This window comes from Triturus cristatus, chromosome 6, assembly GCF_964204655.1.
Source record: "Triturus cristatus chromosome 6, aTriCri1.1, whole genome shotgun sequence".
Classification (NCBI taxonomy): domain Eukaryota; kingdom Metazoa; phylum Chordata; class Amphibia; order Caudata; family Salamandridae; genus Triturus; species Triturus cristatus.
Window position 1 is genome coordinate 161,722,723 of NC_140589.1, and position 13,319 is coordinate 161,736,041.

At 46.7% G+C, this 13,319-nt stretch overlaps 1 protein-coding gene across 1 annotated transcript in view; it reads left to right on the forward strand.

The window, feature by feature from the left end:
* The window catches only part of MTMR9 (myotubularin related protein 9), a 310,732-nt gene that overhangs the window by 172,256 nt on the left and 125,157 nt on the right, over positions 1–13,319 (forward strand). Inside the window, exon 4 of the mRNA XM_085610425.1 lies at positions 9,977–10,150. Coding sequence (XP_085466551.1) covers positions 9,977–10,150 — 174 coding nt within the window. The remainder of the gene's footprint in view (positions 1–9,976; positions 10,151–13,319) is intronic.

Consider the following 13,319-nt stretch of genomic DNA (forward strand, 5'->3'; position numbering starts at 1 on the left):
ATTGTCTAGAACTGCAAGGAGCTTGCAACAACTTTTAAATTGTTTTATAGATTTTATGAATTCACTAGATTTAATCACACATTTTAAGAAATCCCATGCAATGTCCATAGGCCCTCGAAAGGCGTCCAAGGCCAAATTTTACTGTAATGGGGACAAATTAACTAAGGTACCCACTTTCCCATACCTAGGGGTACTCTTTGATGACCAAGGTACATGGTGTGCGCAATGAATACTTAAAAAGAACGTTCTAGCTAGAGCGACTGGGGCCACTCTGGACTTCGCAAAAAGACTAGGGTCAAAACCCCTCCCTGCACTTTTGAAAGTCTATAACGCAAAATGTATTCCCATGGCTACGTATTGATGTGATATCTGGGGTTACATGGACGTGAAGAGCATACCAGTGGCGGAGAATAATTTTATGCGCAAACTTCTTGGGGTACCTGTAGCTACTCCTGTTTACTCTTTGCATGAAGAATTGGGGATGGGGTATATTTCAGATAAGATAGCAGTTGCCCCATTGTTACGATGGCTCAGAATCTGGTCGCAACCTTCCCCAAATTTAAACCAACTCATAATTTCGGATTGTACTGCCTTAGAGAGAGCAACTACACATTCCTTGGCTGAAATATATAAAGGAAGAGACAAAATGTCTTGGCTGTCCAGAATTGTTTTGGACCCCGAGGCCCCTGAGCAAGACCGTGATTATAGACTTTAAACGGCAGTTTGTGGATAGGCGGAAATGTCTCAGGGAGGAGGAGGAGTTAGTTAAACCTTCGGGGAGAAGGTACGTTACATTGAGCCTAGGCCCGCAGCTACAACCTTATTTATCGTATGTCAACAAACCATACCATCGCTTTGTTTTGACGAGATTCCGCTTAAATATGGTTCCATGGCTGCTGGCGTCCCGAGAGGAAATTCAAAACCTGAATCATTAAAACCTTGCCCTTGTGATAACTTCTCGGAACAGGATACCTTGCACCTAATGTTCTACTGTGCTTACTATGATTCTCTGCGCAGGCAGCACATTCTTCCTATACTTAGAGATTGTCAGTTTGCCCAAGTGAGGCCAGCCCTGCTCTATCTACAAATGCTAGCCTAACCTATGGTTTGCTTTGGGGTCGCAAGCTATTTATTCGGGCCATTAGATATAGGACCAGACTATCTCTGTAATAGCAATCCTGTGTTGCTTGCTGGTTCAAATATGTCTTCTTTTTTTAATCCATACCTTGTTTTTTTTATGTGATATTAACTATGGACTTTACTCACTATTCTAGCACAGTGCACTTTATATGATATCGTTTTTTCAAGGTTTTTTAATATGAATACTGTAACTGTAATGCGGGACGACTTTATTGTAATGTATTTTGAAGGAATGTGTATTTTTATAATATTGTACGCTTTTAGAACTCTTTGCTGTCGAATAAAGTACTTTTTACTGACTGACAATAAAGCCAAGCAATGGTATGTAATGGGCGGGCTCTAAGACCAGTCTAAACAGATAGTCTCACAACAGATAGCAAATGACAATGCTGAACAGCATCTGCAAAAAAAAAAAAAATCCCCCAGTGCGATGATATATACTTGCGAAGTGCCATGATGGTCGGCAGGCCCAGTGGAATGAGGCGCCGTTTTGACTTTTTTTTTTTCTTTCTTTTTTTTTTAAATGTACTGTTTCAAGGTGGCAGGTGTGAGAAGTTGGCCTGGTATATGCTGTCCACTAGTTATAGTGGGCACCTTGCACCAGTCCAAACGACCCTTATTGATGATTAGGTTAAAGACAACCTTTATTGAAAGCTATCCTAGTGGTAGCCATGAAGAGCAGCCTTCAGGCTAAGTCTTGAAGGAGTGTAATGCAGCTTGGTTTACCAGATTATAACCTCCTGAATGACCAAATGAAAGGAGAACCACACAAGGTATATATAAAATATATGTATTATTACAAAACGCTCTATGAGATTAGAGAACAAGGTACACAATATTAAAGCACTAGAACGACAGTAAATAGCACAATACACAGTGGGCTCCAGGGGTAGACCAAACCATATACTAAGAAAGTGGTATAACAACCAAGACTTGACTAGACACAGTGCCTACAGCACGTAGAATCGCTGGGACGCAAGGAACCACCCAAGGTAGTGACACAGGGGACCCACGGGTGACGTGTGCAGTGTAAGAACACAGGCGCGAGCTCCGTATAACTCTATGGGAAAGTTGCGGTTGGAATTTTAAAGTTTAAGGACACTTAGGAGAGGACTTCCAGCAAACCCTTTGGAACATAGAAGGTTGTAAGGCCAGCACCCTTGAGAGTACCGAGGTACCAGTGTTACCTATCAAAGGAGAGCCAGGTGCATAGGGGTCAAGTGGTGTCTGAAACGCTCGTTGATTTCAATGGTGTGATGCGAAGAAGTGCTGCTGCAGGGAAGATGAGAAGTGTCCGGTGTGATCCAAGCCTGGATCGGAGCGGAGAAGAACCTGAAAGCAGAGAGGACAGAGTCTGGCTCTGGCACGATAGGCGAATGCCCACCGATGGGTGTTTCAGGTGAGAAGAGGTGAAGTTTGACTCTGCAGCCACGGGGACCAGGAGATGTCGACGACGACCAAAGTCTGCAGGCAGGCTATCCCACGAAGGATGTCGAGTGCTGGGGGTGTCAGTGTCCGGATTGGAGACCAACAAGCCTTGGCAACTGCAACCCACGCGGTCAGAGAAAAGATGCTTCGGTGTGGACCAGAAAGGTCCTGGGGACTCCCCAAGCAATGGAGAGTCAGGGCACGTCTGGAGCAACCAGGAAAGTCCACTTAAAGTTACAGTTCCCTACTCTGAGACCCACAGGTCGACGTGCCAGGGATCGCGAAGGGACCTCAAGAGGAATCGTAAAATACCAGCCCACGCCAGTAATCTTCGATGGAAACACTGCTCAGGGTCTGGACTACAAGTAGCCCAAAGCACAGCCTCAGAGATCGCCAAAAAGCATGTGCTGCTGCAAATGTACACAGTGCCCAGGGGTTCGGGTTGCACGGTCCCCACAAGGGATGCGGATCTCAGAATTGCTGAGAGCACGGATCAACCTCAGAGACCACGGGAACCCACCTCCTGTGTTGCAGAAATATTTGGAGTCCTTCCGGAGCTGTGTAGATGCAAACCGGTCAGATGCGTTTAAGGTGCCTGCCTTGCAGGGGAGTAACTCCTTTACTCCAGGGGAGATTCTTTGGTCATCCAATGAAGTGTAGATAGTCGAAGTACTTGGTTTCTGTAGCAGAGTTTCGTCCAGGTAAATCTAAAGTCCTGTAGCCAGGGGTTCCTACTTTATACCCAAGGAAGGGTGGGACAAACGTGGGGACCCACCTATGGGAGGGTCAGGACAGAGGAATGGTTACACCCATGTCCTTTGTCCAGTTTCGCGCCAGAGCAGGAGCAAATGGCTCCTGCAACCGGTTTGAGCTGGACTATGCACAGGGACACCAAATGTGCCCCCGGTGCAGACATCAAAGCACTCTTGGAGTGCACCCACCCAGCCCCAATACATTAAAGCCTGTCTGGGAGGTGGTCACACCTCCATGTGACAGGAAACCTATTGTCCAGGCTCCCCTGCCAGAGTTTCGTCCAGCAGCAGGAGGGCAAACTTGTGTCTGTGGCTGGCAGCATCCATTTTGTGATGCCAGGATCGAGAAAGCTGATACCGGGTGTACCGGTGTTGTCATATTTCTCCCTCTAGTAGGGTGGAATGATACCTCCCATACCAGTTACTGGTGTGGAGGTATGATTCCTAGGTGTTTGACACCAAACACGACATGTTTGGCCTCATACTATGATACGCGGATACAAGAAGCATCTAACTCAGCCCGAGAATCCTTTTTAATCATAAAGGAGCTGACCAAGGTCCCCATCACTTCCCCCTCTAACACCCCTAAAGTTGACAGAAGCAATGAGCTAGCGAACTTCTTCAACGATAAAATCACCCGCATCCTGGTTTCCCTCCCACCCCCTGGTCCCCCTTGCCACACGGAAAGCCGTATACTCCTCGACCAGGCTGAAAGTAATCTATGCCCCACTCTACCAACCTTCCGACCAGTCACCCCCCTAGAGGTTGAGCGAACCCTAACGAAAATGAAAAGTGGGTCTCCCTTGGACCCAGTACCAATCAGGTTCCTCAAGACCGTTGCCTCAGTAATCGTACCTACTGTTACGGATCTCATCAATAGCTCGTTCGCCCACGGAACCGTTCCCGACAGATGGAAGAGTGCTGTGGTTAAAGCACTCCTAAAAAAATCTCAGCTAGACCCATCGGACCTGTCCAATTACAGACCAATATCTCTACTCCCTGGTATCAGCAAAATCACTGAGAAACTGGTAAATACCCAATTATCCCAGTTCCTTGAAACCAACAACTTGCTTCGACAATCCCAAACCGGATTTCGCCCGGGCCATGGAACAGACACTGCACTCCTCGCAGTCATCGAGGAGGCAAGGGGCATACTGGATTCAGGAGGATCAGTGGCGGTGATCCTCCTGGATCTGAGTGCAGCCTTTGACACGGTCAACCACCGTATCCTTCTGCATAGACTGGCCGATGCAGGACTTACCGGGACAGCAATCAAATGGATTGAATCCTTCCTTACAGGGCGCACTTTCCAAGTGTGGGACGACAATCATCATTCTTCCACCCTCCCACTCACAAGCGGCGTCCCCCAGGGCTCCTCCCTGAGCCCGACGCTTTTTAATGTCTATATGGCCCCACTCGAGGACGTGGTAACACCATTCAACATAAAAATGGTGAGCTACGCTGACGATACCCAACTAGTCGTCTCCTTGTCCCAGCTGATTGATCATCCAGAAAATCTGACTAACTGCCTCACAGGAATTCATAACTGGATGAATAATTCATCACTAAAACTGAATGGGACAAAGACGGAAGTGATGCTACTAGGAAAGCAATGGACGACCATCCCTCCAACACTCTGGCCCGATGTGTTCGGAGAAATCCCCCTCCCAAAACGTGAAATCAAGACACTCGGGGTGTGGCTCGAACCACAGCTCACGATGAAAACTCAAGCAACTAAAACCTCTGGCACCTGCTTCGGGCTCATGCGCACGACCCGTAAAATTCTGCCCTTACTGCCACCTACTTCCAGGAAGCTACTCATCCAGGGACTAGTGCTGTCCCGCCTGGACTACAGCAACCTGGTTTATCTGGGAGCCCCCGAGTCCACCATCACGAAACTCCAGCGGACACAGAACGCGGCGGCACGCATGCTTACTAACACTCCTTCCAGAATGTCCGCCAAGCCAGCCCTCAAAGCCCTGCACTGGCTCCCTGTGCGCCAAAGGGTGCAATTCAAAGCGATGTGCACAACACATAAGTTGTTCAACGGATCTGGTCCAGCGATTCTTAGTAAAATGATAAATACCTACACAGCAACCAGATCCCTACGATCGCAGAATGAGAACCTAGCCAGCACCCCTAGATTCAAAAGAACCCGTACAGGAGGTCGACAATTCTCCGTTCAAGCGGCTAAGGGCTGGAACGCACTCCCTCGCTTCCTCAGACTTGAACCCAACTATCTGGTCTTCCGCAAGAAACTAAAGACTCACCTGTTTCCTAAATAAATTCCTTCTGTTGCTCTCCCCTCCCTCTCTTCCCCCTTAAACAGGATTTCAAGTTACACAGCGCGGGGATGCCCTTGGGTCACCAGGCGCTCTATAAATCGCTAAAATAAATAAATAAAATGTTTCCATGCAGCCGTTTTATAGTTAGCTTTTACCGCGAGGTTATAATTCACTTAAGAGTATATGGTTGGCTGCATCACAAACAACCCCGGAATAGAGGTTCCGAAGGCTGCAGAGGGGCTCTGCTCATGCAGGTGCACACTCACATAAAACCCAGCACCCTGCCTTCAGGATTGATAAGGCCTGCCATAGGGGTGACTGATAGGTTTATATGTGCAGTGATATGGACAGATATAGTGAACCTATATCTAAGTAAGGGGTGCATGCACCACCTTACACAGGCTGCTGTAGCAGACCTGTTGTTTAATTTTGGTCTTGTCTCCCAGGGGTGGCATAATACATGCTGCAGGCCCTGAGAGGCCTCTGTGGTACCTATGCCCTGGGTATATAGTATACCATATACTACGGACTTATAAGGGTACCCCAGAATCCAATCTGGAGTGTACCTAAAGTACATGCAATCAATTTAGAGGAAAAAGCAGCTAGGCTGGGGTCCTTGAGAGCAGGATCCCAGCCAGACTAAGTCGAAAACAGTGAAACATTAGGAAAAAGTGAGGGTGACTATAAGAAGCAGATCCTACTCTCCTACAATGGGTGACCATCTTAGAGTGGTAAAATAAAAATTAATGTAATGTGCTCAAGAGCACATTTACAGAAGGAGCAGCCTGGTAGCATATTGCAGTTGTTGAGACCTCTTAGAAAGTTAAAACAAACCGCAAGGAAGTGTGGGGGAGGAACGGTGGGGTGAGCTAGAAAATGCTGCTGACATACAGTGGCTGTGAGCAGGGAAGGGATTTTGAGCAACAGGGTGGTTATTAGGGAAAATAGCTCAACTGGAGTGCTGGGGGAAACCATGTATAAGCTTGGGAGGTAGTAGAGGAACTCAGAGAGCACAGGGGCATACATTTCAAGGGTGAAGCGTTCTAAGGGGAAAAGGTGGAAAGAGTAAGGAAGTATTAATGACTTTGGAGTGCTAAAAGCTAAAGAAACAAGCATTGGCATAGCCAATGGGTCTTGCCTTTGAGACCTACTGGTTCTGCCAGTTCCTTTTGGCGATGCTGAACAGCATCAGTAAAAAGCAATACTTTTTGCTAATGCTGTTTATTATCTGCAACAACAACAAAAAAAGAAATTAAGTGCAGCAACTCGGCTGTTGTTGCCGGTCGCATCATTCTGTAGGCATGCACGTGTCACCACACATGCATGCGCTTCAGAATAATGCAAACAGTTTTATTTTTTATTGACCAATCTAAGATTGTGGGCGCCACTGAGATCATGCAGTTTGCTGCTGGATCCTCCAAAATAACGAGGAGTGGGAAAAGCAAGAGTAAGAGGTAGACAGCAACACAGAGAGAAGTACATGGCACAGGGGAGAGACAGACGGAGAGAGAGAGAGAGAGAGAGGGAGAGCAGCCGTAATGGATTGAGCGAACAGCGCTTGAGAGGGGTGAGTATTTGACTGGGGATGAGGGAACAAAACACAAGAGTGAGAGAGCTAGATAACACGTGCATTCTGATGGAGTGCATAACCAAAGAGAAAAAAGTAGTTCCCTCAAAGTAAGCAGTCAAGAGGATGGTGAAGAGGTTATGCTCCAAGGGAGGTATAACACAGGATGGACAAAGTAAACGATTGAATAAGAAGCAAGCAAATGATATTGACAATAAAGTGAACCAATGGTAATTAATGGGCGGGATGTAACACCTGTAAATTCTTGATAAGCCCACAGTAGGTCTTTTGCAATCTGACATCTTGTGTTGTCTGGGATGCTCAAACTAAAAGTAGATCCATGAATGTAAGCAGTGGAAGAATACAAAATCCAGTCAAGGATGGTAAAGAAGTGATGCCTCAGGGGAAGAACAAACACAAAAATAGGAAGGAAAGACATCGAATATAAACAAATGAGAAGCGAAGGGCTTACCTAGAGCCCACGGTAAGTATTAGTATTGTACCCAATAGATGTTTCAGCAAACGGATGATGTCTGTAAGCGATCCCTAAAAAAATGGAAAATGTTCTAAATTTGGAGTGAACAGATTTTCAAAACCAGATTTTGCTCTTAAAATGAAAATTGTTCCATGGATCCAACTTTTTTGAGATATTTAGTGTTCAATAATTCGTTAAACAATCTCATTATGCAGAACTAGGATTACAATTGATTTCCCTTTTTTTCTTTTTCTTCTATCAAGAAAATAATATCCCTTTAGGTTAATAGGTATTCAACACAGAATGAGGTCCAAACATTTGTATCCAGTACTTTAAATTCAGCTTCTCCATCCTCCTTTGAGTGAGATTTTGTGGAATTAATTTCCGCTGAGTGTTGAGCTAGATATGCCCCAATTATTTATCATTTAAACAATACCTATAGCATTTTCTAGGCTGTTTCTGGAAAGGTGATCCAATATGTAAGTTCATGCCAGCAGGTTTTGTTTTGGTAAGCTTTCCCAATTCTGTAAAATGTATGAAATGTATGAAATGAAGCACAGAGAGATAAAGTGGTTTCCAGGGATCACACATTATGGTGGAGTGGGAAGCCAAGATAAGTACCAAGCCTGCCTGGTTTCAAAATAAGAATTACAGAACTTGCCTAGATTAGTTTGCAACCTGTTGATTGCATCATATACAAATTCAACTGAAAATAAATGTGCTGGTTAACCCATGCTTCGTCTGATTTGTGATGCGGTGCACATTTTAGGAACTGGATTGAAGTTTGTGAAATCCAACTTTCCAAATCAATGTTTTAAACCCATTTGAGGTTTATTCAGCACTCCACACGTGTCGATGATTTTGATCTACTGGTCACCACATGGTACAGCTGCAGTGTCACATTCTGGACTAATGTCCAGGAAAACTGTGAGGCTGTGGACCAATCTGGTATATGTCCTTCCTTGTCCCTGGCGTTTGAAGAGTGGTGCTTTGTAGTTCCTCTTGCCACACAACAGAAAGAATCCCACAGAACATAAGTAAAGCAGAATGACTTAAACATCATAATCCGTCCCCGGAAACATGCATCTGGATTTCATTGTCCCTTTGGGGCGTAGCTTGTGCTCTCTTTCTATTTCAAGCAGAGAATGGCTTATCTCCAGGAGAAGGCCTCCTGGAAGATCAGGGACAGCCTGAACTAGGTAATCCCAATAGTCACATCCTGGTAAGACTCATCACACAGCAGGCAAAAGACATTCTCTAGAACTTCTGACCTCGTCACTATAAGCCTGAATCTCCCATCTGTTTACGTTGTACCTCAGTAGCCCAAGTATAATAAATTGAAGGGACCATAAATCGCCCTACAGAGCACTTTTTTTCTAGCTGAAACATCTCAAGCACTAGGTGCTTGCTGTAGAACAGCATGGAATCGTGGGTTACTGGTCAGAAACAGATGACATAATCCAACCTTATGCAGGACCACGTCATGTGAACAGCAATGCACTGGTCATTTCTTTTTGCATGTTTGCGCTATGTTTATAGTTTGAGGCACAGCGACTCAGATGATTAGTTTGAACAAATGCTGAAGCCTTAATTAGAATTCAGTTTCTACGATCAACAGTCCAACTGCATAACCAAATCTGTGGGTTTAACTAGAGTTTTTTAGGATAACTTTTCGAATGTCAAATTCTCTTATGTATGTTATGGATTTGGTGGGTGGTAACAGGAACTATTATAATAATCTGCTACCCAGGTGGATGTTGTAAACATTGCTGGAGTATTTTTGGAAAACAATTAGTTATTTATATACATATCTTCAGTTCAAATCGTTGTGTTTTGGTTTTAATTCATGCTTTATTTGCAGATGGTACCTTTAACCTAACAGCCTCTTTGCCAGTTGTATGACTAGATCAAGAAAGCAGAACAGATAGCAGGCCCTTGGTGTCTGTAGCTTATTTCCCGCTCCTCATATTTCAGTGCACCTTCCTGATACAAGGGAGAAAATTGTTCCCGATAATTTTTGGGAGCCTTGATGTGGTTGACCATTCAATGAGGAGAACTTCCATCTTTCTCTTGTTAGAACGGTCTTAATTAAGTTCTGTAGTATTGCCCATGTGCATAATGTGCTTGACATCAAACGCTTTGCATCCAACTGAGACTTGCTCAACTGATTTACTATTTGATAATACTTTACATTTTTTAAGAACTGAAGTTTGCCATTTCAGTACCACTTCGAAACACCTGGAATGAACAAAATATCATTTATGATTTTTCTAGCTTGCAGTGATGCTCTACATTTGCACTTTCTTTCATCCGTGTTTCTGTTTTTCAGACTGACGAATGGAGGCTGAGCTACGTCAACAAAGATTTCTCGGTCTGCCCTTCCTATCCTCCTGTTGTGATTGTGCCAAAATCAATTGATGACGAGGCGCTCAAAAAGGTGGCTGCATTTCGTCACGGTGGGCGCTTCCCTGTTCTTAGTTATTATCATAAGAAAAATGGAATGGTGAGTATTTTAAATCACATTACTTCTGTCATTGTTGCCAAAGATGTGCACAGCTTAATATTTTCTATCCAACCACTTGACAAAAACAGCCGCCAAGTGGCATTGCCACAAGTGACATAGTGACTCCATATGGTGATTACTGTGCCAGTTGTATCATTTTATTGTATTCGGAGTGTCCCAAAACACCAGGACCTGAGGCTGTTGCCTCTGTGCTTTTCTGCCTTTTTTTCTCTTTCACTTGCTTACCATGGTCCAATCTCTATAATGTTTGTGAAATAAATTCCCTCCGTCACCTTTTATTGCATCTTTGTGGGATGTCAGCCTAATTCTACATTTCCTGACGAGGATTGCATTGAAGAATTTACATCAATCAATCAGGGGATTTAAAGGCTCAAGGCGCTAGGGGCGAGAGGGGCGGATGGGGGTCCAGCTCCGGTTCAGTCGAAGAGCCAGGTCTTAAAGCTCCTCCTAAAGGTGTGCAGAGTAGGGGAGCGATTGATGTTGACTGGGAGCTCGTTCCAGGCTTTGGCCGTGATGTAGGAGAAGGCTCTTCCACCCGCTCTGCGGATGAACGAGGTTTCTGCTAGAGCGAGGTCGGCAGAGCGGAGGTTCCTTTTGGGTATGTGAAAGGAGGCTCTTTTGTTGAGGTATTTGGGTCCGATGTTGTGGAGGGATTTGTAGGCGTGGGTGTGTAGCTTGAAAGTTACAATACAAAGAACCAAGCTTCAACGGCGGACTTTTGGTTCTGCACCTCAAGCAAGTTTCCTTAATTCAAAAGTCCTGCGCACTGATACCCCGGCACCAGCCGTTACGTGAGATCCTGAAAATGTAGCTGTAAGTGGGTGTGCACCAGGCAATGAAGTCCAAGACGCTCTTGTTGTATGAAATGTCTTTATTTCAAATTAGTATTTCCCATATGTTAATAGAACATTCAGCTCAGCCAACACGTTTCGCTCTCTCGTGGAGAACTTCATCAGGGCTGAAACTTAAGTAAAGCGAGGCGAAGGGTCAACACAATAATGAAGAACAATCCAATGTTAGTGCTCCAGTGTATTGTGCTGGACGCAAGAGGGCATTCCCAGAGCTAAGTCACGCCCGAAAGCAAAGATCCGTGGTGTATGTCCAAATGAATCCATCCGCATTGAAGGTTATGCTCTTCTCGACGGGAAGCCAGTGGAGGTCTTGCAGGTGTTGGGTGATGTGCTCATGTCGTAGGATGCCGAGGTCGAGTCTGGCCGCGGTGTTCTGGATGGTCTGGAGTTTTCATAGCAGGGATTTGTTGATTACAGCGTAGTGGGCTTTTCCGTAGTCCAGTCTGTTGGTTATGAGTGCGTGGGTGATGGTCTTTGTCTTCGAGGGGGATCCACTTGAAGGTCTTGCGGAGGGTGTTGAAGCAGGTGGAGGCAACAGTGTTGATCTGTCGGGTCATGGTGAGTGTGTAGTGGAGTATGATGCTGAGGTTCCGGGCGTGGCCCATGGGGGGGTGCTGAGGGCCACCAGGAGTTGTCCCACGCAGAGGGGGAGGGTCCGCTTCCCCGAGTTGAGTTTCAGACAGCTGCTGCTCATCCAAGCTGCAACGTCTTTTAGGCCTTCTTGGAAGCGGAGTCTGGTGGTTTTGGGGTCCTTCGTGAGGGAAAGGATGAGCTGGGTGTCGTTGGCGTAGGATACAATGTTTGAGTCCATGATGTTGATGTCTGACGATGGCGGTGAGGGGGGCCATGTAGATGTTAGAGCGTGGGACTGAGCGATGATCCTTGTGGTACTCCGCAGTTGATCTCTGTGTGTTCGGAGAGGAAAGGCTGGAGTCTTATCCTTTGGGTTCTGCAGGGGAGGAATGAGCTGTGCCAGTCGGGCGGTTCCCTGTATGCTGGCGTCATGGAGTCTGGCTGCGAGAGTGCAGTGGGAGACGGTGTCGAAGGCTGCAGAGAGGTTGAGTAGGATGAGGGCTGCGGTGTGGCCTTGGTCGAGGAGCATGCGGATGTTATCTGTGGCGGCAAGGAGGGCGGTCTCGTTGCTGTGGTTGTTGCAGAATCTGGATTGGGAGGTGTCGAGGATGGAGTTCTCTTCGATGAAGTTTGTCAACTGGGCGTTGACGATCTTCTCAGTGACTTTGGCTGCGAAGGGAAGGAGAGAGGTGGGTCGGTAGTTCTTCAGGTTTGTTGGGTCTGGAGAGGGTTTCTTGAGGAGGGGGTTGACTTCTGTGCGTTTCCAGTCGTTGGGGAAGGTGCCAGATTCAAAGGAATCGTTGATGGTGTGTCGTAGCTGGGGCGCTATGGCGGCAGCTGCTTTGTGTAAGATGTGCGGAGGGCAGAGGTCCGTGGGGGCTCCTGAGTGAGTACTCTTCATGTTCGTGGTGGTATATTCGGTGGAGACCGGGGTCCAGGTGGTGATGGTGGGCCTGCTGTTGTTTCTGGAAGGAAGGGTGGTGTCTGGAGTCTGCTCGCTGACGTTGTCGTAGAGGGCCTTTTGATTTTCAGGTGGAAGTAGGAGCCGAGCTTGTTGCAGAGATCCTGGGAGGGAGTGACGTCCATGGCTTCGTTGGGGGTTTGGTGAATTGCTGGATGATGATGAAGAGTTCCTTTGAGTTGCTGGAGTTAATGACGATTTTGTTCCAGATGAAGGTCGTCTTTGTGGATCTTGTGTTGGCGGTTTTCTGTCATGGCGTTCTTGTAGGTGGTCAGGTCTTCCATGGTTTTGCTGTTTCTCCATCGTTTTTCGAGATGTCTGCAGGAGCGTCTGGCTTCTTGGAGGTCGGTGGCGAACCACGTGGCCTTCAGGGAGTGTTGTCTGTCGGTGGTCCGGAGGGGTGCAAGCTTGTCTGCTCAGTTGGTGATCCAGCAGTGTAATTCATTGCCTGCAGAGCTGGCGTTGGTCGTGGTGGGGGGGGGGGGGGGGGGCGCCACGGCTGATGGTGGAGTTGAGGTGTTTCTCTGTGACCTTGCTCCAGTTCCTTTGCGGAGGACGAGGAGTGGATTTAAGAGTGGTGGCGGTGTTGAAAGAAAATTGTACGCAGTGGTGGGCCGTCCAGAGGGGCTGCGAGGTGTGTGTGAAGCAGATGTTGTTCCCACCTGCGAAGATTGGGTCAAGGTTGTGTCCTGCCTTGTGGGTAGGGGTGGTGACGAGCTGTTTCAGTCCGATGTTGGTAAGGTTGTCCAGGAGGGTGGTGGAG